A 26,898-nucleotide genomic window follows, 5' to 3' on the forward strand; every position below is an offset into this window, starting at 1 on the left:
ATGTCGAGGTCTGTAGCTGACACACTTGTTTTATTCCAGATGAACATAACTTAACTTAGTCACTGTGCATATTTCATGGTATACGTTTTAGATATTAGATAATGAGTTGTAGATAAAGATAACGTAGCAGAATGTACACCCGTGCATTCTTGACTGCACTCATGCTTGGAGTAACTTAGTTTCTGTTTTTATTCCATGGTATCGTTGTTAGAGATTTCAAGTAATGGTTTCTAAAAATACATAGTGTAACCAAATGTACTCCTATGTATTCTTGACTGCATTTATGTATTGTAAAAATACAAAGTTTTGAGATATTTTAAGAAGTACTTTGAATACTTAAGTATTATTAAAAGCAAGTACTTCAGGACTTTAACTCAAGTCATAATTTGATGGAAGAACTTTCACTTGTACTGGAGTAATATTTGACCAGGAGGATCTATACTTTGACTTAAGTAATGAAGACATGTACTTTGTCCACCACTGTTAAAATTCACAGCTAGAACAAAGCACCATTAGGAGAACTGTTAGATGTTGTCTTTGGAGAGCATACTTACCCTGCCTCTCGTATGTGTTTCTTTTTTATCATATAGTTTAAGGAGTATTGCAGGAAAGATAATGAATGTAGTAATGTAATATCAGGCTTCGATTGAGATAAAAACTCTCCCTCTCTGAGTGGAAGCTTTGCCTGGTGAGAATGTTTTTTTAACATCAGATAAAGCAAACAGGTCCTCAAACCTTCACAGACTCACAAGAGAGAGCCTGTTAATTAATTGATTATGGATGATGTCATCTTCACTTCACTCTCTGTTATGTTGCATTAGATTTTTCTCTAGGGTCACCCAGAGTTCAAAGGTTAGATGTTTTTTTTTTTTTGCACAAGGTAATGAAGCATTTCTCCCAGGCTGAGTTCATTATATTTGATAAGTAGCCGATCAGTCATCAGAAACTGACTTTGACCTGTCTGCTCTTTATTAATGATAACATCTGTTTAGGGCTGTGTGTATATGTTTTTATCTGTGTGTCTGCCTATATGTGTGTGTGTGAGACAGAAAGTGAGAGAGAGAGAGAGACGGATTGGGAGAATGGCTGACCAGCCGGACGCTTTTACAGGAAGTGTTGTGGAACATCAGGGGGGCTCAGAGGAAGAATGAGGAGGGGGGGCGTACTGGCTGGAGAGTGTTACTCACTCCATTCAACACACTGACTCACTTACACCAGGTCTGTGTGACCGCTTCTCAATCATAGCCCCGCACTGCCTCCACACGTCTCACACACACACACACACACACACACACACACACACACACACACACACACACACACACACACACACACACACACACACACACTCATGTTTGGGATTATTTCTGACCTAATGCTCTCTGCTTTCTGGTCACTTCTACCATAAAAGGACATGGCGGTCTCTTACTACCAAGTTGACAGGAAAACACAAAGCTCTCTCGACTGACTCATGAGTCTTTCTTCGTTTTGTTTACCATCCACACCTGATTCCATTTTTCTTCTGGACGCCTTCAGACAGGAAGAGGTTGAGCGTCATCTGTCTAACCCATACGTGTACGCAAACATCCTAAACAAGTATGTTTCTTTAGAAAACAGGATGTGAAATGTGTTGTCGCTGGTTCTGGACCTCAAATTGTACACAGGCTGTTTTTATTTCTGTCATAAAAAGCCATTGGAATGTGAAGTTAATCTTATTAATTAGTCTGCTGGTTATTGAAACCCCCCCTTAACCAAAACAATACACAAACCCAATGATTGGAGTCTCAGCTGAGGATCTTTTCACTTTGATAAATCGGTCGCCTGTGGTGCTGATGAAGACGCAGGCAGCCTTAAAAGCCTCCTGGCATTCATATCCTGGCATGATCCTCCTTGGCATGTGTGTCTAAGTGTGTCTGAGGACGCTGATCCCACTTTAATGTGTCTCCTCATTTGTTGACTTTAGGCCCCTGGTGCTTTCTCTCCCGGCTGTTGCAGTTGTCTCAACTTAGGGTAGCATTTTAATAGTTTTTCTACGTAATTGATGATTTGTGTTTCCATCTGCAGCTTTAGGGCTGATTGATAATGCACAGTGATCCAACATGTGCATCATATAACTGTCATATGTAGCAGCCATGTTGCTGTAAATAAGAGTTTATACATTTGCATTTACCTTTAAATCGTCTGGTAAAGGCAAATGCAGATGGTTTAGTGGTTGAGATTTCTCTGCAGAAAGTGTGCAAAATGCTAGTTCTACAGTTTTAAAACCATTGATATTATAAATACTAACATCTGATTTAGGGGACAGTATATTAATCAGGTGGTTAACAAACTCGATATTACGATTTAATCCATAAGATATGCAAAACTCTTTTAACCTTACTCAGTGTACGTTTTAAGAAGATGAGACAAAAGATGCAATAGCTGTATTTTTTTTAAATCTTTGCAAAACATTCCCTTGGAAATCTGGATTTGCTGAAGCTTCTCTTAAGCAGCATAATGATAATATTTTCCCATATTTTCCTGATTCCCCAGGACTGCCCTGCCACATCCTCATCAACACATCAGTGGATTTCATACAGGCAGGCCTGCTTCCTGCAGCCTCCTTCCTTTATCCTACTCTCATCTCCTCCAAACCTCCACCACACCTGCTCTGTGGTCCCATCTCTGTCGTCCCACCACGTCTGCGGAGTGGGTGCCGGCTCCCTCCCCCAGGGGTGGGAGTGAGGAGCTGGGAGATGGACTCGACAAACCCCTGGAGAACGATGCAGAGGGCGTGTGGAGCCCGGACATTGAGCAGAGCTTCCAAGAGGCCCTGGCCATCTACCCGCCTTGTGGCCGCAGGAAGATCATCCTCTCAGACGAGGGCAAGATGTACGGTACGCCCACCTTTATCCTCATACTATCATGATGTACCCTTTTCTTCTTTAAGGGGATGATAAATACAGTACTGGAGGAGCAACTCATATGCAGGCCATGATATAGGAAAAGTCTTTGGTAAATCAGGAAGCCACAAGCGATTCTTTTATGGTGATATGTCAAGATAAAACTTCATTTTTTTCATTTAACAATGCGTGTCTTATGATTAACCACAATATTAAATTAAGAAGATGGATACTTATCTACTAAATTATACCAATCCATCACCTACTCACTTATATTAAAGTCCTGCAGTTCCTTAATAGCATACTTTAAATTTGTAAAGATGTCATGTCTCCACATAATTTCATTGTGAGTTTCTGACTGGATATTGTATGAAAAGAGGTGTAGAGTTACACAACTTGGACTTAAGTTTCATCTAGTCTTCTTCTAAACACCAATATCATTCAAATCATCGCTGCATATTCAAAATTGTTGGATAACTATAATTACCTAATATTACTTTAGGATGAACTATACTGTGTCATCAATAAAGAAAACAAAGGGGAATGTGTAATGCATGCAGCCAAATATTGAATAAGATGGCATTTGTGATCAAGGGCAAATCATTAGTTGAAATGCCATAAAACTACAAAGGCATTTATTTTTGGAAATCTACTTAAGAGGCTTTAAAGTTGGTAACAGGCACATAATGATAGACTGGCATATAATAGGCTTATGAAAACTATTATTTAAGACTGATTTGGACTTAAATCTACAACGGTAGAGTAATCTGTGTCCGTGTGTAGTTTCGACAGGACAACCAAGGATTTGAATAAGTATCTGTAGCACACAGTTATGGTTTCAATGCTCTAAAAATATATAAACTGAGACTTTAAACAGATAACATGATACAGTTAAACCTGTGTGAAGTTTGACTGTGGATCAAAAGCAAGCTGTGTTAATTGCACTGAAACATGAGGTGGCCAAAAGTCAAGGAAGAGTTATTTAAGCTAATTAGCTATGTTGCAAAATTCAGTTTTATTTGACCTTCTGTGACTGTTCAGTTAAGGGTAACAGTTTACATGTCATTGTGAGAGGACAGATCAGCTTTTTAAAAAATATGTGAACTTAAAATCCTTTACACGACTAAGCCCGGGTTACAAATTAGCAAACGGACTGATAGCTAGCTTGCTAGATTGATGGAGCTTTATTTTACTTTCAAAGTTTTTCATAAACAGATTTGTTTTAGATTTAAACAACACACCTGAGGTAAGTAAACATAGAGAAAATAGAACAAACCTTTGATTCATAATTTAACTGACATGCATTAGCGAGGCAGATAGCTCATCAGTTTGGCTAGCGCAGCAAGCTAGCCAAACACTAGCTTTGCCAAGCTTTCTATATGTCATTTGTAAAACTATTCTCCTTAAATCCCATGTTTTACTTTTAAATTACATCAGGGAAGTGAAAATAAATAGTCTCCCTGCTATGAAAGCTGTGGAATAATTGCTTTGTTAAGCTGAACATGTGATAAAGTGTGTTTAGCAGTTTAAGTTAAAAAGCCATACACGCAGTGAGCTAATGCTCACACCATGACTAAACACCAAGTCTGACGGTGCTGTGAAGCACAAACAGACATTTGTTTCACTTTTTCTCCGCCTCACACACACACACACACACACACCAATTCACCGCCACTCCTCCTGTTCATGTTTCACTCCTGTTTCCTGCACAGCTGTCAGCTCCACTTGTTCCCATATCGTACTGTGTGATGGCATGATGAAATCAGAAACATGTGCACACACTCGAATCGCTCATTATTCTATACATACAGACACAAATTATCCATCTTCTATTTGATGCCTTGTTTTTTTCAGTGAGAATGAATTGACCATATTCACACAGCTGGAATTTACACCATGCTCAAGGTGAAAAGCTCAAATAGCCTACTGTTATGATGACTTAGGCCTACTGTGTAGTCTGGCAGTACTTCATGTTATATATATTAAAATTATAATCAGTAAGCTACAGTTAGATAACAGCTAATGTTAGCATTCATTCTCTTATTAGCTAGCATGTATCTTACTAGGAAGTGACTGAAAGCTACTTTTACCCATAGACTGTATAAAATATGGACGTATAGTATCCAGACTACACTCTTTTGTACCAGGTGGTAAACATGTTAAATTCTGCTGTAAAGATCGGCTTTTTTGAATTGGTGTGTATGTGGTTTCCTCAAACGGATCCTTGATGATCTGCAGTTTTTAGCACTTCCGCATTGGCCTCATATTTTTAGACCGGAGGTTGCCGCTTGCTTTTACCACTTTGTTCACATTGTTTCTTAGTTGCTGATTGATCAAGACATGTTGAAATGGCAATTATATGCCCAATTTTCTTCATCTATATGACTGACGGTGCATTTGAGCTTCCAACTGATGTCAGTAGAAAGTGGCTGCCAAGTGATAACGGTCGACACTCGTCATTCCTTTCCCAGATCATTCAATTAAAAGGTAAAGCATTAAAGTCTGTGCTTTGAGCCTCATCAAAATACAATGAGTTACTTGGGCAAGACCTTTGTCACATTGTATTTTTGTAAAGATGTCATGTATTTCTGGCAGTGATAGTGGAGAGCACTTTATAGAGTTCCTGTTACCAAACTTAGACCCAAACCACTCACCACAAACAGGTGTAGAGAGACGGGGATAACTCACTTCCTACCCAGAGTAGGATGATGCTACTATTAATTACATGACATGGATGCTATCTTTGTCTTTTATGTACTGAAGTTGCCGCCTTTTATTTTACTTCTTTTTTTAGATGCATTCAGATATCTGATTCTCTGTTGCTCCCTGCCTTTATTCTATCCTTAAAAAAGAAAAAAGAAACTTTACAGTCTTATCCTAGTGAGTCTTTTTTGTAATGTTATTGCCAAACAGGTGTGGGGAAGGTGAGGTGACGTTCCTATACAACATTTCGCTGAAAGATGTTTGGTAACAGATGGCCTTGCAGGAGTGGGTCCTCTGCCCGGTTGTTTGATAGTGGATCTGGTCGGTGGAAAAGGGGCGAATGGAGGTAGTGGCGTTATCAGACAGACTCTGTCATCACCTTGTTTTGTCACAGTGCCAGACAGCTCCTTTAACTGTTAGCTTTGCCTAGTCTAGCTTAGCCCACCTATTGAGGTCATGGCCATCCCTTGATCAACACTTAAACCCTTATAAAGCCTTATAATAATAGTTGGAGGGGGGCAGGCTCATTCTGTGTCACGGGGATGGGGGCTGGATGGGTAAAGGTGGTGATGGCAGTAGTTTTGGCAGGGCAGTAACTGAGGTGCCCCTTCCTCCCTGCGGGGGTCAGGGGCAGGTGATGCGCGCCAGGGAGCGCGTTGGCCCGTCAGGAATGGCATGTGCGCTTGGGAGCCCGGGGGTTCAAGGCAGCTTGGCTGTAACCCTAAACCAGAATAGACGTTTACCCTTTGAGCGCCTGGAGGGGAGGAGGACTGGTGGACAAATAAACACCAAGGTGGCCAGTGGTGTCTTGCGTGGCCTCAGGGCTCAGTAAACTGTTTCACACCTGTCCCCAGTGTGTGAACATGTGTGTGTTTAAGAGTGAGAGATGAGGTAGAGGTTGTGTCTTTGTGTTTGCCATTTCTCTGATTTACTCCCCTCATATCTTTTTGTCTCACACTCCCTGACTCTTGGTTGTTTCGGAACAGACTCCTCTCCCTTCTATTTGTTAGTCTGTCCACCTTCCAGTTCTCCTCCAGCTGCCCTCTCTGCTCAACCTGACAGCCCTGTGGAAAATCCAGATTTATGACTTGAGAAATGAGGCAAGACTCAGCCATGGCTTGGCCCGCTGTGCCCCCATTGCCCCTACAGAGCCCAGTCAGCCCATCCTTTCCAGCTCCTTTTATCACCATCCCTGGGGTCACAAGTGGCCAACAACTCAAGTCATTCAAGCAACCACAATCAATGCAAAGCCACTTTGAAGGTCTTTAGTGTTGTTAATGCTGTTATAGCGCTGATGGGTGTTCTTACATCAGGTAGCCAAATCAAATATCTGCCTGGAATATCTTTAAAGGCATACGTGAAATGGTGAAGTGATGACTTGATAGTCTTAGAAATGTTATTTATCCTTCTTGTGTGGGCTAAAAATGGCTCCAGAGACAAAACAAACCAGCAGAAGACCTGTCTGATAGCTGAGAGCCACATGCTCTGAATTTTGGGTTGAATTCTCCTCCGAGTAAAGAATGCCATTCTTTGCTAAACAATACGATATTGAGTCTCCGAGCAGCGAAACAGAAGGAATGTGTGCTTCTGTCTATTGTAAATTCCTAAATTGGCTGGAATGTTTTTTACCTCATATTCCTCGTACATTCACCACATTTCTTTTCCCATAATAGTGTGCATAGCGCTGGTCCTCACACTCATTACTCAACAGACATATTAGCTCGCTTATTAGGGACGGTGTCGCGGATATTGTGGCGGTTATGTGCTCCAGCGGTAATTCGACATGCATCTGCCAAGGAAAACATTTCCTGCCTTGTGTGGCTCTTAGCAGGAGACGTGCCCTGTGGTCTGACCGGAGGCCTCATGCTGGAATAATGGACAAACAGCCCCAAAGTTGTAGTGCGGTGGAAAGTGAATGTGCTGACAGCTCTCCCTCGAAGAATGTGAGAATGTGGCACTGGAAATATGATGTTCCCTCCTCTTCATTTGCTTCCATAAAACTGCCATATTTATTTATGTGCCACTTTTGCAACTGTTATTGTTTTATTTTACGACATCTTTTGACTGATTCTGATTTGGCAGCTTTAAATTTTCTATCCCATCTTGTTTTGTGCAGCTGTTTGGTTTCGTCACACCGTATTTCCTAACATCTGTGTGAGCAGCACTTTTCTCACGTTTTGATGGGTTCTGCTTCCTGCGAAAAAAAAAAAAAAAAAAGGTTGCATACTGGAACAAGTCAACAAAGTTTTCATCAGTAGTGGCATACTTTTCTGTCAGTTCAAAATAAAGAGAAACCCACACAATGAATCATGCTTTCACTGAGCTGTGCTTGTGCAACATGTCAACACACTGTGGTTTTCTTTCAGGCCATGCAAATATGTTTTCATCTCCAGTCGTCCTCATTAAGAGTTGATGTAAAGGTCAGCGAAAAGTAACAGCCACTCCTTACCCTGATACAAACTTTGTCAGCAAAGTGGGAGATTCACCAGTGGCCATGACCTGTTGACCTTTTGAAGAAGGCTTTGGAAGGAGAGGTTTCCCTTTTGTAGCCGTAGGTCTTTGTTTGCAGAGATGCTCTTCTGTTTTATGTCAAGATAATGTCAGCTTGTATTATTTTCTCCTAATGAAATGGATAAGGGTGATGGCTAAGTAAGTGCATCCTAATGCATTCTATTGTAAAAGCCCTGAAATACATCCTGGGTTCATGAAGGTGAACATATTCAGTTTTTGTTGAAACAGTTTTGAAGTGATCTTGAAGAAAAGTTGTGATCATTTTGGAGTGAATCTGTGAATAGTTTTAATATATTTAGATAGATAAATAGATAGATAGATAGATAGATAGATAGATAGATAGATAGATAGATAGATAGATAGATAGATAGATAGATAGATAGATAGATAGATAGATCTTTATTTGTCCTTAATAAGGAGATTTGTTGTCACCGTCTGTACAAGAATACATGTATAAAACACAAATAAACAATAAAAATCCACCCAGCCTCACAACAATGGTGCACATCATCCCACATATATACACACAGGACACATAAAAACACACCAGACACATTACAGTGGCATTTTGTTTAGCAGTGCTATGGCCGAAGGGACAAAGCTTCTGCCAAACCGGGCTCGCCTACAGTATGGGGATCTGTATTTGCGACCAGGTGGGAGTAGTGTGAAGACTGAGAAGAGGGGGTGTTGGGGGTCCAGTGTTATAGTGCGTGCTCTGTGTATAATGGCTCTGTTGTTGAGGTCAGACAGGTTGGGTGTGGGGAGGTGGATGATTTTGGTGGCAGTGTTTGTGGTGAGTATGAGTTTGTTTTTGTTGGAGACAGTTAGCATGTTGTAGTAGCAGGGGGGACAGTAGAGGAGAATGGGTTGGATGATGCTTTGGTACAGTAACAGTAGAAGGTGGGGGGCGACAGTAAATTAAACCCTTTGATTTTTAGTTTTTGTTGACAGTCTTAAATTTAGCTTGGTTAACTAGAAGCTCCAAACTTATTCCACTCCGGATAAGCTTACTTCAAGTTTTCATTAAGGCCCTGTGATGTTATCTGCTGCCAAACTGATATGGGATCTCTTAGATCCATCAGCTGCTAGAGTTGGTGGGAAAATGGAGTGAATTTTTGAACTGAAATAAAAATAGAAGTTTCTGCACAAGTATGAGACATAAATCTATTACAGTTAATCAAACAATAACTCTGATGGAGCTTCCTTAATGTGCTGTTTTTTGGGATAGTGTTCCTGTGAAAGAGGCAGGGGTCCCATCGCAGCAGCAGGATGAACCTGAACCCTGACCCTCTGGCTCTCGAGGGATTTGAAGCTGTCGTGAGGGTTCTCAAGGACTCCTTTTGACTAAATATAAACATGTAGAATCTGGACAGTCGCTCTAGATTCAGTTGGTTTAAATCAGTACCTCTCTTCTGTCTGTTCCTCTCATTTCTGTGTCTCAAGGCATAACTATGAAGACAAAGTTAGCTGTGACCATCATGTAACAGAGCTGTTACTGTCACTCTATCTAGACATCTCAGATCAGTAAGGATGCAAACAGGCTGGACATCTGTTGATGCGTCTATGTGATTAACTTACACTGAGGCTACTGTGCATAAATCTCTTTAATTGCAAAGATGTTCACGGCAGGTTGTGATGATATAACATGACATCTGTTTAATTTACTACTCTGCTAGAAATACTATACTTTGTCAGAACTGCTTCAGATAAGTTGTGACACAAGTTCAGCTGGTTAACATGCTGATAAGTGCAGTACTGATCATCTCTCTTAGGTCTAATTTATGCCTGCAAAAAACGAAGCTTACTCTTAGCTTACTTGATTTGATTTAAAATGTCTGTTAAACACACAGTGAGTTTTCCTCTATAGATAAACTTATAAATTAGACCTTTATATTCACTCTGACAAACAAAAAATAACTTGCATAAACATGTAATATTAATTACCAAATATCTTTATCTTGCAAAATAGAACCCTGTATAAATTAGTGATGACTAATTTGCTAATAAATTAAATCATTAATATGAAGTGATGATGACATGTTCTGAGTTGAACAGTGAGCGCTTCATGACTGTCTCAATGCTGGACCAGCTCTGCTGTCCTATACACTGATTTATTACATGACTCGATGCTGGTGTCGAGGCGGGATAGAGGTCTTTTCAGAGCTCAGTCGGCTTCATCCCAGCTCTATCGGAGGGGAAATAACACCCAGCCAAGACATTCCTGCTGCCTAAATGTGACCTTTGTTTTCCTAAGCAGACCCGGCGGGGCATACAGTATGTGCTTTTTGAGGGAAAACGTATGACTGGCAGATGTGTCTTTTGAGAGGATGGCAGCATGTATACAGTTAGAACAACAGGCACAAATCAAGGCATGAGCATGCTGACCTCTGAACTTTTTATTTCTTTGTAAGATGTGAATTCAATCACAGATTCTAGCCCCTTAAGAGGATCAAATTGTTGTCCACACAGGATACATTTATGTTCAAATGGTTGTTTTTGTACACTTACAATTATGACAAAGACCCATGGGGTGATGTGGGAGCAGCAGATGCAGGACCCGGTGCGGACCAGTCAGTTTATAGGAATGTGAGGAATGCACTGAGCTGAGAGGAGAGAGAGATCAGACCAGGCCAGAGATGACCGCAGCCCCATTGGGGAAGGGCAGATTTATGACTAGCCGGGCCCGGGCGTTGACTTTGGAGGGGACTCTGTAGGTTTCCTTCACAAGCTCCGTCCACCTCCCCCTGACGTCCAGCAACAGGCCAGCTCCGTCCACCTCCCCCTGACGTCCAGCAACAGGCCTGATGTGGAGGAGAGGAGAGGAGAGGAGAGGAGAGGAGAGGAGAGGAGAGGAGAGGAGAGGAGAGGAGAGGAGAGGAGAGGAGAGTCAGAGGGAAACTGCTGAAACTGTTTGTAAGGTTTTTCTAGGATCATGATGGCTCCAGGGATCTGGACTTCAGTATGTTTTTGATTCAGTTCAGAATTCTACTGGGGAACAATACTCTACAGTTGTTTCTGTTGTAAAAACAGTTCCTTCACGGAACAATGAAAAGTCAATGTACTAAGAACTAGAGTGATTTGGCTTCAACTTTTTACCCTTAAAGGGTCTTTAAGATTGTTCATGCTTGTCTGTCTGGAAACATCTACTATTATGATTCAGAGATTATAGACATTTTTGTTATATTCGTACTGGAAAATGTCCATCTTTGAGATGTCCAGTTGAGATCATGGCTGGAAGTTAGATATACCACATTCTTGGAGGGTTAAGGCCAGATTTGTGCGACATGTGCTTCAGTTTTTGTCTTGTGTTTTGTTACCAAAGAATCAGTTATGTGCATCTACACAGAAGTGTGTGCATTTCTTGTTTGGGTTTCATACCTTGGTAAAGCGACATTAGTTAGTATGCCTTTCATTGTAATCAACCACCAGTGTGCAGACATTTATGATTAACAACTAGTAATGGGTATAAGGTGTTAAATGCAGCAGCTCGTCTTTTAACAGGCACTGAAAAATGTGCCCACATCACCCCTATTTTAGCTCATCTACACTGGCTGCCTGTTGATTTTTAGGATTGATTTTAAGATTATTTTATTGACTTTTAAAGCAATACATGGACTTGCCCCTCTATATATCTCTGAGCTTTTATCCCCCTACAAACCTAGTCGCATTCTGAGATCCTCTGGCAGTGCTCTGTTTGCTGTTCCAAGGACTGAAAACCAAAGGGGACAGGTCTTTCTCAGTCAGGACTCCTACACTCAGGAACAGCCTGCCAGAGGAGATCAGACTTGCAGAGTCAGTCCCTTGTTTTATGTCATTACTCAAGACACATTTTACAGGAAAGCTTTTATTGTGTGATTTTTTTTCATTTTAGCTCTGATTTTAAGGGTCTGTTTTATAAGTTTGTATGGTTTTTAAGCTTTTATTTCCTTTTATTTTCAATCGCTTCATTTTGCTTAGCACTCCTTGTTTTTATTGCCCACTGTAAAGCACTTTGTTACTTGTATTAAAAAGTGCTATATAAATAAAGTATTATTATAATAATTAAAGATATGCATTTTTGCAGCCTTCTACAATTATGGGTAGTTTTGGTACCCGTGACTCCCTCCAAACGTCCCTTGTCTACCACTGAGGTGTCCCGTCCAGAGGTTACAAGTGTCTTTTCAGTGGCGATCAGAGTTTGGGTCGTCCTGCAACTGGCGACTTAGGCAAATCACTGGAGTGGCTGACTCTGCTTAACAGTATTAATTCTTCATTTTACACGCATGGTCACAGCTTACAGCAGCTCAACAGTCAGATTATTAAATAATGAAAATTATTATGAGAGTTGAATGTTCTCTTGTCCTGTATTTAACACTTGTGGCCACACTGGTCATTGTTCAGAGAAATAGACCCAGGCTTTCTTTAAAATGGTTATAACCAATGATTTTATACCATTAAATCAAATGACTGCTAAAACAATATGATAAGGTTAAGGGTGGCTTTACGATGGATTTATCACCTCAATCTGCTGCTTTTTTGCCTTGATAAAGCTTTAAGGGAGTTTCAACTTAATAATAATAAAACTTTATAACTCAATAACTTCATACCTTATTGTTCAACTGTCACAAAAACAACTGCTCTTGCTGCTTTCATTGTGCCTTTAATTCAGCTGCAGGGAGAAGTTGTTTCCCATACCAGAGATAAAGAACTTACATGCATTGTACGCTCTGCTCAGCACCAAACAGAACACAGACACAGGTAGTAACATAGGCGTTTCTAGCCCATTTTTGGGGGTGCTGAAGCACTTCTAAATTGAATCCCAGCACCCCTAAAATTTGAGAGATTTTTACTTTTTTTTACTGTATGTCCTTTTTAACAAGCTAGAAAAGTTTCAAAACCATACAGTACTTGGTTGATAATATTTTAACAACAAAAATACAGCAACTCCACCGCGTTTTACATGTTATGCATTGCATTTCAAATGAAAGTCCAAAAAGATAACTCCAATGTTAGTTTTTGGTATTTTTGGTACTCACTATAGGGGGCTGGTTTTCTCCAGAAACATACATACTGTTTATGTATATGTTGAGGATTTGCTGTATCAAAATGAGTTGTCTTTCCCCAGAAATTAGGGTTACCATATGTTTCTTTTATGATTTCAATCCATTTCTCTTTTGCTGTGGCTCAGCATTTAAATAACCTTTATTAGATTTGATGGTTTAGTCACAGACTTTCCCAAAAAGTGTTATACTTTTTCTTTCACAAATGTGGGAATGAAATTGCATTAAAATGTACAAAACAGTGAAATGTATCTTGCCCGGCCGTGCAGCTCTCTTAGTGCTCAGCACCCCTAAACATCCACTCCTAGAATCGCCCCTGGGTAGTAACTATAGCAGGTGAAAAAAACAAGCGATTATAGTAGCTTGACTGAAAAAATACAACATGCAAGCAAACAGTTAAATCTTATTTTGGCTGCAGTAGGTTGAAGTTTGAAACCCAGAATCAAAGGTGTGCTTGGGGACAGTTAGAGTCCTACTCCATCAGAGTAAGCCTTCACACACTCTTTGAAGTCTTGTAAGTTTCAACTCTGTAGCATTAAGTCTGAACACTGAACACCTGAAACTTATAAATGATCTACCTGAAACAGAACTATTTCTTATCACCTTCAAAATGTTGATGTTTCTACATTTCACTGCGGTCACTCTGACTTTGCTGCTGCGGTCAGTGAATGTTTATGCCCTTAAAGAAAGTTTCTGGGATCATATTTCCTGAAACATGTCCGTGAGTGCATCAGTGTGATAAACAAAATCAAGCGGTCTACTGGTGGGTGACGGTATAAAGTTCCCTCTGACTTTAATGCAGCCTCGGCTGGCACAGGCTCTCTGTCTGTGCAGGCTCCCGTTGGATATCATGATCTCATCGCTGTGTGACTGAGTCCCCTCTCTGATCTCATGGGTGTGTTGGAGGGTATTTTTGATGGGGCCCTTCCCCAAGCACTCGCGCTAGGAGTGGCAGGGCATCTGATACGAGAGCATGAAGCAAAGCCTCTGTGACAGCCTGTTAATGAAGCTGTTTAATGATTGCAATAGTCGAGGCCAATTTTACACAAGGATACCTTCAAATAGATACAGGTTGTTTTTAGTTTGCATTATTAGTGGTAGTTTTCATTGTTTATGAATCATAAGAAAAACATTGCCATTTTTATTGTTATGTTGTTAAACAAATAAATATTACTAATACCTCTGTTTGTGCTACAAAAAAGAAACGAGACTATCAGGAATCTGTCACCAGATCAGTGCCTAATTATTTAAATCACATACTTTCACAGTCAGAGGTATGATTAGCTGTTAAAATAAAGCAGGATGACAGACACACTAACATATCTACAGGAAAAATCAGTAACGAGCTAAGACATATCACTTTATCCACAGGGGGCACCAAAATGCTGTTTTAAATCCCTTCTTAAAACATACTTTTATCACAGAGCCTTCCCTGATTTTATCTGAATTTTATTTTATTTTATTTTAACCGTCTTAAGAAATATATTGTAAAATAATTGTATTCCTTTAGAGTTATTTTAGGGGAATTTTATGTCTTTTAAAATATTTTATTTCTTTATCTTGATTTGTGTGTTTTTATGATCTGCCTGTTTTATTTTGCTGCCTATGTGAAGCACTTTGGAACTCAGTTTTTGAAAAGTGCACTACAAATAGAATTTTTATTATTATTATTATTATTATTATGAAATTGACACAAAGTGCAAGTAGTAAACATGTAGTAAACATGTAGTAAAGGACAGTTTTTATACACCCTGCCAGACATGTAGGTTAGTATTTTTCAAACAAAATCTCATTTAAGTGTCTTCTTGACATTCTTGTACTGTCCTCTAGTTGTCCCTCCGACTCAGCGGAAACTCAAGAGGGACTATATCTTTAAGATGCGGTTCCCTGTTTATGAAACCAACTTCCTTTTAACATCAGATGTGCCCACTCACTACATTTTTTCAAAGCACAGCTCAAAGAGCACATTTTTTTTTGGTCTTTGAATTTGCTTAATAAAGTACTTTCAGCATGTGTTTTGAAATTGTGTGCATTATTCTATGTGATGTGTCGACAAATATTGTTTTTCAGGAACAATAGGATACAGATTATTAGTATTTCTCGAGACCGATAACCGGTATTTGGAATAGGGGCGTGCGATATGACGATCTTAGATCGTGAAGGATTAGAATGTGACGACTATCTGCCAAAGCACAGAGATCGTAGAACCGGCTGTAGTGCATATTCTGTCCCTCGTTGTGCCGTGTCTGTGGCTTAAGTCTGTGTGCCCATGCACAGCCACATCCAAAGTTTTTCTCTCTGCCGAATCACACCATTTGTTAGTCCCCTTGATGTAAGCACTACAGACACACGGATGAACCAATCAGAGCGAGCTGTAGGCAGTGTCTTGGTTTGTTTATCCCCCCTCCCCTTTTGCCCCAACTAAAGCATGGCTGCTAATGAAAGCGAAAGTGAGGAGTTGGTCCCTAAAAGAAACTCTACCTCAGTAATATGGAACTGTTTTGGATTTTCCCAAAGCGACACAACGCAAACAACTGTTATTTGCAAAGTTTGCAACGAGAAGGTCCGCACCTCGGATGGAAACACAACTAACCTTATTTAACCACCTAAAGAGACAGCACCCAAAACAGTATGCAGAAACTCAAAAGGCGAGGAGACCGGTGTCCTGCCGTCATCCACACAGGGTTAGGGTTAGGATTAGAGTTAGGGTTAGGGTTAGGATTAGGGTTAGGGTTAGGGTTAAGATTAGGGTTAGGGTTAGGATTAGGGTTAGGGTTAGGGTTAGGGTTAGCATTAGGGTTAGGGTTAGGGTTAAGATTAGGATTAGGGTTAGGATTAGGGTTAGGGTTAGGATTAGGGTTAGGATTAGGGTTAGGGTTAGGGTTAGGGTTAGGGTTAGGATTAGGGTTAGGGTAAGGATTAGGGTTAGGATTAGGATTAGGGTTAGGGTAAGAATTAGGGTTAGGGTTAGGATTAGGGTTAGGGTTAGGATTAGGATTAGGATTAGGGTTAGGGTTAGGGTAAGGATTAGGGTTAGGGTTATGGTTATGATTTGGGTTAGGGTTATGGTTATGATTAGGGTTAGGGTTAGGGTAAGGATTAGGGTTATGGTTAGGGTTAGGGTTAGGATTAGGGTTAGGATTAGGGTTAGGGTTAGGGTTAGGATTAGGGTTAGGGTTAGGGTTAGGGTTAGGATTAGGGTTAGGGTTAGGGTAAGGATTAGGGTTAGGGTTAGGATTAAGGTTAGGGTTAGGGTAAGGATTAGGGTTAGGGTTAGGGTTAGGATTAGGGTTAGGGTTAGGGTTAGGGTTAGGGTTAGGATTGGGGTTAGGGTTAGGATTAGGGTTAGGATTAGGGTTAGGGTTAGGGTTAGGATTGGGGTTAGGGTTAGGGTTAGGGTTAGGGTTAGGATAAGGGTTAGGGTTAGGGTTAGCATTAGGGTTAGGGTTAGGGTTAAGATTAGGGTTAGGGTTAGGATTAGGGTTAGGGTTAGGGTTAGGGTTAGGATTAGGGTTAGGGTTAGGGTTAAGATTAGGATTAGGGTTAGGATTAGGGTTAGGGTTAGGGTTAGGATTAGGGTTAGGGTTAGGGTTAAGATTAGGGTTAGGGTTAGGATTAGGGTTAGGGTTAGGGTTAGGATTAGGGTTAGGGTTAGGGTTAGCATTAGGGTTAGGGTTAGGGTTAAGATTAGGATTAGGGTTAGGATTAGGGTTAGGGTTAGGATTAGGGTTAGGATTAGGGTTAGGGTTAGGGTTAGGGTTAGGGTTAGGGTTAGGATTAGGGTTAGGGTAAGGATTAGGGTTAGGATTAGGATTAGGGTTAGGGTAAGAATTAGGGTTAGGGTTAGGATTAGGGTTAGGGTTAGGATTAGGATTAGGATTAGGGTTAGGGTTAGGGTTAGGATTAGGATTAGGGTTAGGGTTAGGGTTAGGATTAGGATTAGGATTAGGGTTAGGGTTAGGGTTAGGGTTAGAGTTAGGGTTAGGGTTATGGTTAGGGTTAGGTTTAGAACCAGAATTAAATTTAAACAAACAGATCCAGAGCCAAACTCATGCAAACTGAACCAGAACCAAACAGAACCAGAACTAAACAGAACCAGAACTTAACAGAACCAGAAACAAACAGAACCAAACAGAATCGAACCAGAACCCAACCAGAACCGAACCAGAACCAAACCAGAACCGAACCGGAACCGAACCGAAACAGAACCGAACCAGAACCGAACCAGAACCGAACCAGAACCGAACCGAACCAGAACCGAACCGAACCGAACCAGAACTTCACCGAACCAGAACCGAACCGAACCAGAACCGAACCAGAACCGAACCAGAACCGAACTGAACCAGAACCGAACTGAACCAGAACCGAACCGAACCAGAACCGAACAGGAACCGACCCAGAACTGATCCAGAACCGAATCGAACAGCACCGAACCAGAACTGATCCAGAGCCGAACTCAAGCAAACAGAACCAGGACCAAACTCAAGCAAACAGAACCAGAACCAAACTCAAGCTTACAGAACCAGAACCAAACTGGAGCAAACATTATTAACGTCCTCAGTTCAGGTTGGCATTGAGAAAAATCAGATGCCTCAGCTTGGATGGGCCGATCTGATTTCTCCTCTCAGTGAGAATTTGCCCTGTCTTTGAGAAGATCCCTAACCCTAACCCTCTCAGAAGGAGCAGATGAAGCCACGATACACAGCCTCTCCTCCATCACCTATATCCTATATCCTCACATGTGATTGGCTGCATGGCTGCCATGCTGACCATCTAAAACAAAGTTCTGCTGTGAGCAGAGCTGGGGCTGAGCACTGTGAGAGCTAAGCAGTGAAACGAAAAAACTGGGAGCCGTCTTTTCTGATTCACTATAAAGCATCGTCTCTCAGAGCCGCAGCTTTTAATCATGACACATCACTAATGTGCTTAAAACTGTGTTACAATTATGAGGGGGTCCTTGGACAATTTTCTCACCTGTAAGGGGTCCCTGGGTCCCTTAAAGTTTGAGAACCCCTGTTGTAAAGGACACGATCCCCCAGCAAATGTGCACCTCATTTAATGTTGTATTTAATTTTTTTTTTCATTTTGAGTTAAGAAAAGAAAAAGACTATGACTAAAAGAACTTGAAGTTATGCATGTCATTATTTTTGTTTGATGTTAATTGTACTTGGCACAACTTTTCTAAATTGCTTAACTAAATTAAAAAAGTGTTGGAACAGTATCCTGTCTTAAATTATTTTTTATCCTTTCATCCGTTTAAGGCTATGATTTTAGATAAATTAGTTAGATATGATTTTTTTTTTCATATTGCACACCCCTAATTTGGAATCAATATACAGTAGCCCCTGTATGCTTTTATATGCTATACAAAGAAGTTTGCCTTGACTTGACCAATGACTATAAAAAGATGGGTGACGCTTCTCAACGTCCTCCTGTTGTAAAAAAGTGAAGCCAAACATCCCCTGTGACAGACACTGATATGTTTGCACTGGTGGTGTCGTTTGGGGCCAAAGTCTGGGCAGCAGGGATCTGCTGGTGGAGCTGTGGTATTGATGTCTGGCCCATTCTTTGAAACATAACAGGAGCTGTATTTGTCAACAGAGCTGTCAGTCATGACTTTACATCTCTTTGTAAAGCATCAAGTAAGAGTAACACTTGGACATAAATCGGCTGTACGGGACCTTACCAGAATGACAGAAACTATGTTTAAGAAAATGTTATTTGTTATGGATTTTGATTTTAAAGTTTGACTCATGTCCCATCTGTTGACATGGAGGAGGCAGTGGGAGGTGTTTATGACCTGTACTGCAGCCAGTGGGTGAGGTGTCATGTCGTCCATCTTTTCACACAGTCTTTGAACTTGACAAGTAGCGCAGTTTTTAGGTTTATCAAGTTTGTCATAAATATGAAGAACTCAAACGAGTTTCAAAAGTGTCTCTCTACCTAACTTGAAAGTTTCTTCTGAGTTAATGAAAAACTTTTACTCATCAGGCAAGGCATGCTCACGCATCTGTGTCTGCGTCTTTAAAAAAAAAAACCTTTTGTACATCTCACTGTACCCTGACTAAAGTTTCTAGAGGATAATATGCCAAGAACTGGAAGAATTCTGCTGTAATGTGAGGAACTCCATGCAGGCGATGTTTGAGGTCAAGTACTGTGAGGACTTTGACAAAGCTCTCTGTTTGCTCCTGTAAGAGTTGGATGGCGAGGAAGTGTGGAGCACTTTCTTAATCCTCGTGGAATTAAAGAAATATGCATTTAGGGGCTCAAACAATCGAGCAGCGAGAGCACCTACCGATAAAAATTAAACGGTTGAGGAGTTACAGCCCTGGAAGAAAAAATAAGATTGAGACTGAGTGAATGCTGCTGCTGCTGAGGCTGAGTGTGTTTAAGTTACGTCTGTGTGTGCGACTGTGTGGATAAACCAGAGCAGACGATATTTGAGAGAGAGGTTAAGACCACAAAAGCTTCACACAATGGCAGTTCTACAGCTGGGTAACGTGTGTGTGTGTGTGTGTGTGTGTGTGTGTGTGTGTGTGTGTGTGTGTGTGTGTGTGTGTGTGTGTGTGTGTGTGTGTGTGTGAATGTGCTCAGGAGCTTGGAACTTGACAAGGATTCAGATCCACAACTTTTCTTCTCTTTTCTCTCAAAGCAGTTCATCTCTGATGTTGTATATTGTTAGTTTAATATATACTTGAACAGTTTGTACACTTAGATGTTGCAAAAATAAGTTGACAGATGACAAATTCCATTTTAATGGATATAAAATGTAAAATTTTACTTTTCTTTATTTAACCAGGCTAATCCTCTTAGTATGCATATTCCTTTCCTTGGAGGTAAAGTTGAAAACATGAAATAAGTAAGTAAATAGTCTCATTAACTACACTACTGTTGACATTTAAGTTAACAATGTGGATTTGGTGAACTAGACTTTTCTCCCCCTAGATTGTCCTCCTTAGAAAAATACCAGCATCCATTCTTATTAGCATCCATTGTTGAAAAGTGAAAAGCCTCTATGGTTTCAGCACCCTTTGTTAGGGCTGACTTGGTATAGTATTGGCCCTCGATCGATTCCAACCTTGCATGTCCCTCCCTGTTGATGGAGCTGATTATAGCACCTCTATACTGCAGGCTGCTTCTAAACACAGCAGGTTTGGCTGCAGAGTTTACAAGATGACTCTATCCATTAAGGCTGTTGGAGACACCAACCTAACCAGTCCTATAAGGCAGTGATTCTCAAATGGGGGTACGCGTACCCCTAGGGGTACGTGGGAGTACTGCAAGGGGTACGTGACAAATGTAAAAAAAAAATGAAAAAGTTGCATCACAACAAATTAAAAAAAAATCTAGTTAAAAACAACTTTAAGAACAGCATTTGATTTTTATTTCAATGCAACATCAAATAGGGCACTATTTCCAAATTGAGCATATTAATTCATAAAATAAATTATTTGCAAAACTGCATGGACCAGAAGGCCTCTGTTTGTTGACTCAATTGTTCAGCGAGCGATCACGTACATTTGCATGCTAATAAAAGCACAGCCAGTAGGACAACAATGGACAGGTGGTTGAAATGATTCTTGTTTGTCAGAAATTAATCGGTGTGCTCGTTGGGCCATCAAAGGTACTACCTGCCTTCATCTTTAGTTATATCTGAAAAATATTGAACAAAAAAAGTATAAAATGTTTCATCTTTCATTTCAATGCTATTATGACACTGTGAAACCACATGCATACATTTATTCATGTTATTTTCCCATATTATTTCCTGATTTGTTTTTGCAGCCATACAAGAGGGTACTTGGCTGAAATTGTTTTTGAAAGGGGGTACACAAGCCAAAAAAGTTTGAGAACCCCTGCTATAAGGTACATAGGAGTGCTTTACAGTAAAATGATGTGCTCACTTTTTTCCTTTTCAAACTTGCTGTCAGTTAAACCTTAAAAAGAAACTATTTGGACATACTGTCTCAGCTGTTTGTAGCCTGTCTGATTGCTTTTTTAGTTAATTTAACATGTTCAATGTGTTTTTAGATCTCAGCTGTTACTTTGAGATCAAAGCAGAGATGACTCAAAATATAAAATATACATAATTTTCAACCCAATCCTTTGAAAAACTTGCATTAAAATCCAATTATGAAAGTAAAAGTTTGAATAATTTAGGTGTCAATACGTGTAAGATTTCTTGTAGTCAGAGTAACATGGAAATCTTTCTAGGAGGAATCATGCCTTTTATTTGGAAAGTCCATGATCCCTTTTTTCATTGCCTTAAAAATAAGTTGTACCCTACACCTTAAAGGCAGACCTCCTGTTGATTGGTTGATAATTTGTGCATCTGGTAGAGTTAATCTTAGTTGTTTCTGTGAACACTTAACAACAAAACTTCAATGCTTCCAAAAAGCATCAAGTTAAAACTCACGTCCGTGTGAGCAGGGAGATAACGGTGCTCAGCATTCCGGGCAAAATCTGAACACGTTTATTGGCTGACAACATTTCGGACTGCAGTTCAGTCTAGCTTCAGGTTTCTACTTTTTGAAGTTTGAAGAAGCCTGATTGGTCAGTTTCTGCAGCGTTGTGAGGTCAGACCTGAGCATCAGTATGTAAGGGAAAGTCTGACGGGTTCGTACCGGGTTGTGTGTCGTGACTGATCTGTGTGTTAATTCACATGGAGATGTGGTGCCAAGGGAAAAATGACCGTGTTTAAGAGGTGGTGCAAAGACGCGCAGACTTGGATGACTCTGTGTGTGTGTGTGTTTGTGTGTGTGTGTGTGTGTGTGTGTGTGTGTGTGTGTGTGTGTGTGTGTGTGTGTGTGTGTGTGTACGTGTGCGTGTGCATGTGTGTGGGTGTTTGTGTGTCTGATGTGTGGGGTAGTCTGTGTGGGAGCGTGAGAGATCTCTTTTGACTGCAATAGTTGTGTGAATCACTCTTTGACCTTGGGTTTTTGTGCCTGTCTGTTCTCCCTTTTTTAAACTGTCTGCTGGTAAATGTGCTGTTCTCTGTACAACACAGTTTATTTATTTGGATTAATCTGCTAATAATATCACACAATTATTATTCACAAGTTGTCCAAAAAATGTTTCAGGATTTCCCCCAGCTCCTTAAGTTCAATGTGAAATATAAAACTGCTTGTTTTGTCCAGCCAATACACTTGTAAGTTACAGACTCAGTTGATAGTAATGACAAAACAGCCTTTATTTGAGTGGCCGTTATCAGCATCAGTTCAACATGTTGTTCATTTAAAGTCATGAAATTGTGTCTGATGTTGAAATTGCAATTATTCTTTGTTTAAGCATTAGTTTAAAGCTCCTGCTAGATTTTCTCTCTGGGTTATTTTTGGTTCTGGATGAAGCAGTACCTCTTATTTTTCCAGATATTGTCCATTCTGTGGATATCATGAACAGTTTTTATTAATAAACCCCATGGCAGAAATGTCCAATATACGCCATAGATGTTAAAATAGTGCTATTTAGGTTTTAATGTACCTTAAATGTGCTTTAAACAGTAAGGGCCTGTTTCCACTAATGGCATATCCTGTGGTAGTAGCACCCAAGACCTCAGTTTCAGAGCACTTCTCATCGGTGCTTACTCTTGCTAGGTTAAAGGAGTCATCATATGGCATTTTTTCTTTGCCTAGTAGTGATTGTTAAGTCTGTTTTGAATTGCTCTGTATGTTTGATATTTGCTATGGTGTAATTTTTTCTTTAAGAAAATCAATCGATCAATGGAAATGAATCATGTTCTGGCATTAGCAGCAGGTCTGATCCTAGATATTGTACACTTGATAAAAAAGCCTGGTTAGCTTATCCTTCAACATTGTTGTAGACAGAGTTGAAATCAGAAGCTCCGTCCCTTCTCGATTTTGATTGGTCAAAGAGGAAGAAGTGACATGGACAAGTGTAGTGGTGATCTGAAGTTAACCTTGTTTCAACTGAGAGCGTGATTTGAGTTCAAGAATTGGATGATGCTGAGAGCGCTTTTTAGCATAGCATGCTGAGTAGTGAAAATGATGAACTGCATTGGTTTTGTATAGAAGACAGGCACTGTCAGTGCCAAAAACGGTGTAAGTGGATACAAGCCTTACAGCCAAAATTAAAGAGCTCCAGGTGGCATTTAATAATGCTCTCACTGTCTCACCCAGGTTACCAAGGTAGAAAAGTGCAAGTGACACATTTGTTACAATTGATTTTCCCACAATGAAAATTTGAATGTCTAAATTTTGATTATTGACTTCAAATAAAACTGTACTGGCTCTTACTCAGCCCACACTAAGTGACAACAAACATTCTCCTTGCTTTCAGAAACAATCACTGTAACCTGAGATGTTCTTATCCCTGTGTTGCTGTCTTTCTGTTGTATTCATTCATTATTATTATTTCCTATCTAATCTTATGCTGACATGGACCTGCATCTGAAATAAAGAAAGTAAATTAAATAGGAAAGACTGATACACACAATTAGGAAAAAACATTTGATGTATCTATGTTATGCAGCCACACTCAGCATGTTACATTAAGCCTATCAGAACAAGCAGTGGAAGCCTGATCTATGCATTCACAACATTTGGCCCAAGCAGATGAAGCCGATTCTAGCTATTTGTTGTCATTTTGGTTGTGATTGAGGGATAATCAATCAACCAGACTGTATTTATAAAGCGCTTTTCATACAATGGCATTGTAACACAAAGTGCCGTACATAAAAACAACTTAAAATAGAATAAATTAAGAAAAAGATCCCACCCCCACCCCCAGCCCCGACCCCAAACCCACCCCACAATCCTAAGGTTAAGAACACAGTATATGCAACAATAGTAATACAAACAATACAAAATAAAATAAATAAATAAAACAGAAGTTGCTGAATGAACTGAGAAAAATGCTCTCATGATATCTTAATAAAGGAAACACTGGAGGTAAAATAAGATGTTAAAACTCAATACAGGAAATTAAAATCACCAAAATAAAATACATTTCTAAGATAATAAAACATTCAAATATTAAACCATTAAAAGAAAATCAGATCCTATACTTAAGAAATAAAATAAAATAAATAAATAAAATAGAATAAAAGTGACTACAATTTAAAATAGAAAATAAATAAATAAAACTGTTAAGAATAAAACTCAGTTAAAAGTTAGACTAAAGAGGTAGGTCTTGAGTTTGCCTTTAAAAATATTTATGCACATGGCTGACGACTGAGATAAGAGCAAATTGTGGTTTAAGGTAAAAAAACAAAAACGTAGCACTTTGGCTTTTTCAGATAACTTTCGAATCAGGGGAGTAAATGTGTTTTCTTTGTTTAGAATATAACACAGACATATTGTTACAACAAATATGCACACCTCAGTGTTTGAATATTTCTTGTTCCTTGTTGTATCCTCACCACAGTTAAAACAATTTGACCACACATCACATATTGTCCTCATGTCACGTAGGACTTATTCAGGCTTATTTGTGTGTTCTTACAATCTTAGCCATTAAACCTCGGCTTTAGTTGTGGAGATAAGGGGGGAGAAGGGCCACATGACCATTGCCCTCCACTGTAACTGGAGACTCTGGATGGTGGTGGTGGGGGGGGGCGAACAAGCCCAAGATTTACTGCAGGCGTAAAGGCATATTCCATAAACATTGACACACACACCAGCTGCCTGGCTGCCCCATCCGACTGGGCCCCCTCTTTGGTCAGTGGTCTGCGTGCTCCGTGTCTGTCCTGAGTCCAGTCTGAGGATCGCATGCCTGCGGTGTCCACCTGCTCTGCCAATGTGACCTGTCTGTCAGCAGCACACATACACATACACACTCACATACACACACTTGATACAGAGATACGAGCTCGGTGTACACTCAGGGAAGTCAGGCTTAGACTGATGCATGTCTCACACACACTGTATACACTTAGTCATACACTTACACATGCAGTTTTCAGTGGACCGGCTCCACTGGTGTGTTTGCATCTATACTTACATGCAAGCTCTGCTGAATATGAACACACAAGAGATATACCGGCAAGCATCTTTCAAGAGGTTAATTAAGCTAATTATACAGTGACCTCACTACTTAGGCATTTGTATAATTATGTGCACAGGAATACACGGTGCACAAACAGTTCCTCATTCCACCCTCTCATACTTCTTTTAGCCCAGCATGCAGAGCAGGCTAACTGATGATGAGTTAAAAGTTAGCTCCAGTAATCCTTTTGATTCCTCCAAACCTCAAACATACGCCTCATTAGCCTCCTACTTTATGGTCAAGTAAACTATGGATAAGATAGAGGTGTTTTATGGTCAACAATACAGCAGTAGAATCCCTTAGAAGTTCAATAAAACGTTCCAAATGTGGATGTTTTTCCACCTGTCACAGTTATTCATCCCTCAAATTATTATAAAGCTAGTTAAAAGTGCAAGTTCAAATGATGCCAGATGTTTGTCCCCCCTATTTTTATTCAAGGTTTGATGTTGAATTAATTGGTTGTAGGTAAATGAAATGTGTTTGGAAGCTCTCAGTAATATCCAGTTCCTGATCCACTTTATGTCAAACTAAAATGATGTTGTTTTCTGTTCCCTAACAGGACGAAACGAGCTGATCGCACGGTACATCAAACTGCGCACAGGGAAGACGCGGACAAGGAAGCAGGTAAGTTCTCTGGAAACTGCCATTTGAAGCAGCCCCTATTTTTGGACCCCAGCAGAAAGTCCTCTCCTGCTGAGTGATGCCCCCAACACTCTGGGTCCCCCCCCTACCCGACTTCTCTCTGCCTGATACGTAGATGGCTGGACATGATGATTGATTTAGGGCCAGGGCCCAATGCACAGATGCTATAGGATCATATGTCGGTGTTGTTTCTTCAGCACCTCGTGGATCTGGGGCTTGTTAGACGGGGAAAGACGCCGGGAATATGTTGATCTGGACTGGACACTGAGGAGGGACGGGTGAGGGATTTGGAACTCTATCCTCACTACGGTATCTGATATGGAAGGACTGATGTATGGGCAGTGATGGATGTGCAGAGAGAGCGTCCCCGCTAAGTCATCTGGCAGAGTCAAAGTGGGGATGAGAAGAGATGAGTGGGGATGAGAGGAGAAGGGAGGGGGGGGGATCAGAGATGGATGGTGGGACAGGTCGGAGGGGTAGGGGGACACCTGCTGGTCCAATAAGAGGAAACTGGTGGACTGCTGTGTTGCTCAGAAATGTCTGACAGTGACGGGAAAACTGCAAAAAGGAAAGCAATGCTGCAGTTTTAAAGAAGAGCACAGCCTGAACAACATTGTTAACAAGTCTATGGTTAAGTCTTTGGATTTCTTGCTCCACATAATTATTTCTGACATTTTTTACCATATTATACTCCAATGGATACATTGAAGATTGGCCTAGTGGTCTAGGCGTGCGCCCCATATAAAGAGGCTGTTGTCCCTGTCGCTGCGGTTGTAGGTTTGACTCCCGGCCTCTACCATTTGCTGCATGTCTTCCCTCCACTCTCTGCTTCCCACATTTCCTGTCTCTCATCAGCTGTCCAATCAAATAAAGGCAAAGATTCCAATAAATAATTTAGAAAATTGCTTAAACGATATAGAGTGCCTATCTTGTCTTGAAGTGAATGTTTTTGACAATCCTCATTAAGATTCCAACCTTTAATCCAACTTACAGAAGGCCAAAAGGGACATAAGTTTTTGTATCTCAAAGCATTGAGAGCTTAAGACCTCTGTGAGCAGTTTTTTGTTGGTGACGAAACAGACTGAAACTAATAATGATGCCTCTAAATAACTTACAGA

General features: G+C 40.4%; 1 protein-coding gene across 1 annotated transcript in view; it reads left to right on the forward strand.

Annotated features, from left to right (window-relative positions):
• The window catches only part of LOC117814049 (transcriptional enhancer factor TEF-3-like), a 44,485-nt gene continuing 17,587 nt past the window's right edge, over positions 1-26,898 (forward strand). Inside the window, exons 1-3 of the mRNA XM_034685160.1 lie at positions 1-8; positions 2,533-2,876; positions 25,698-25,762. Coding sequence (XP_034541051.1) covers positions 1-8; positions 2,533-2,876; positions 25,698-25,762 — 417 coding nt within the window. The remainder of the gene's footprint in view (positions 9-2,532; positions 2,877-25,697; positions 25,763-26,898) is intronic.

The sequence above is a fragment of the Notolabrus celidotus genome, chromosome 6 (genome assembly GCF_009762535.1).
Source record: "Notolabrus celidotus isolate fNotCel1 chromosome 6, fNotCel1.pri, whole genome shotgun sequence".
Lineage (NCBI taxonomy): Eukaryota > Metazoa > Chordata > Actinopteri > Labriformes > Labridae > Notolabrus > Notolabrus celidotus.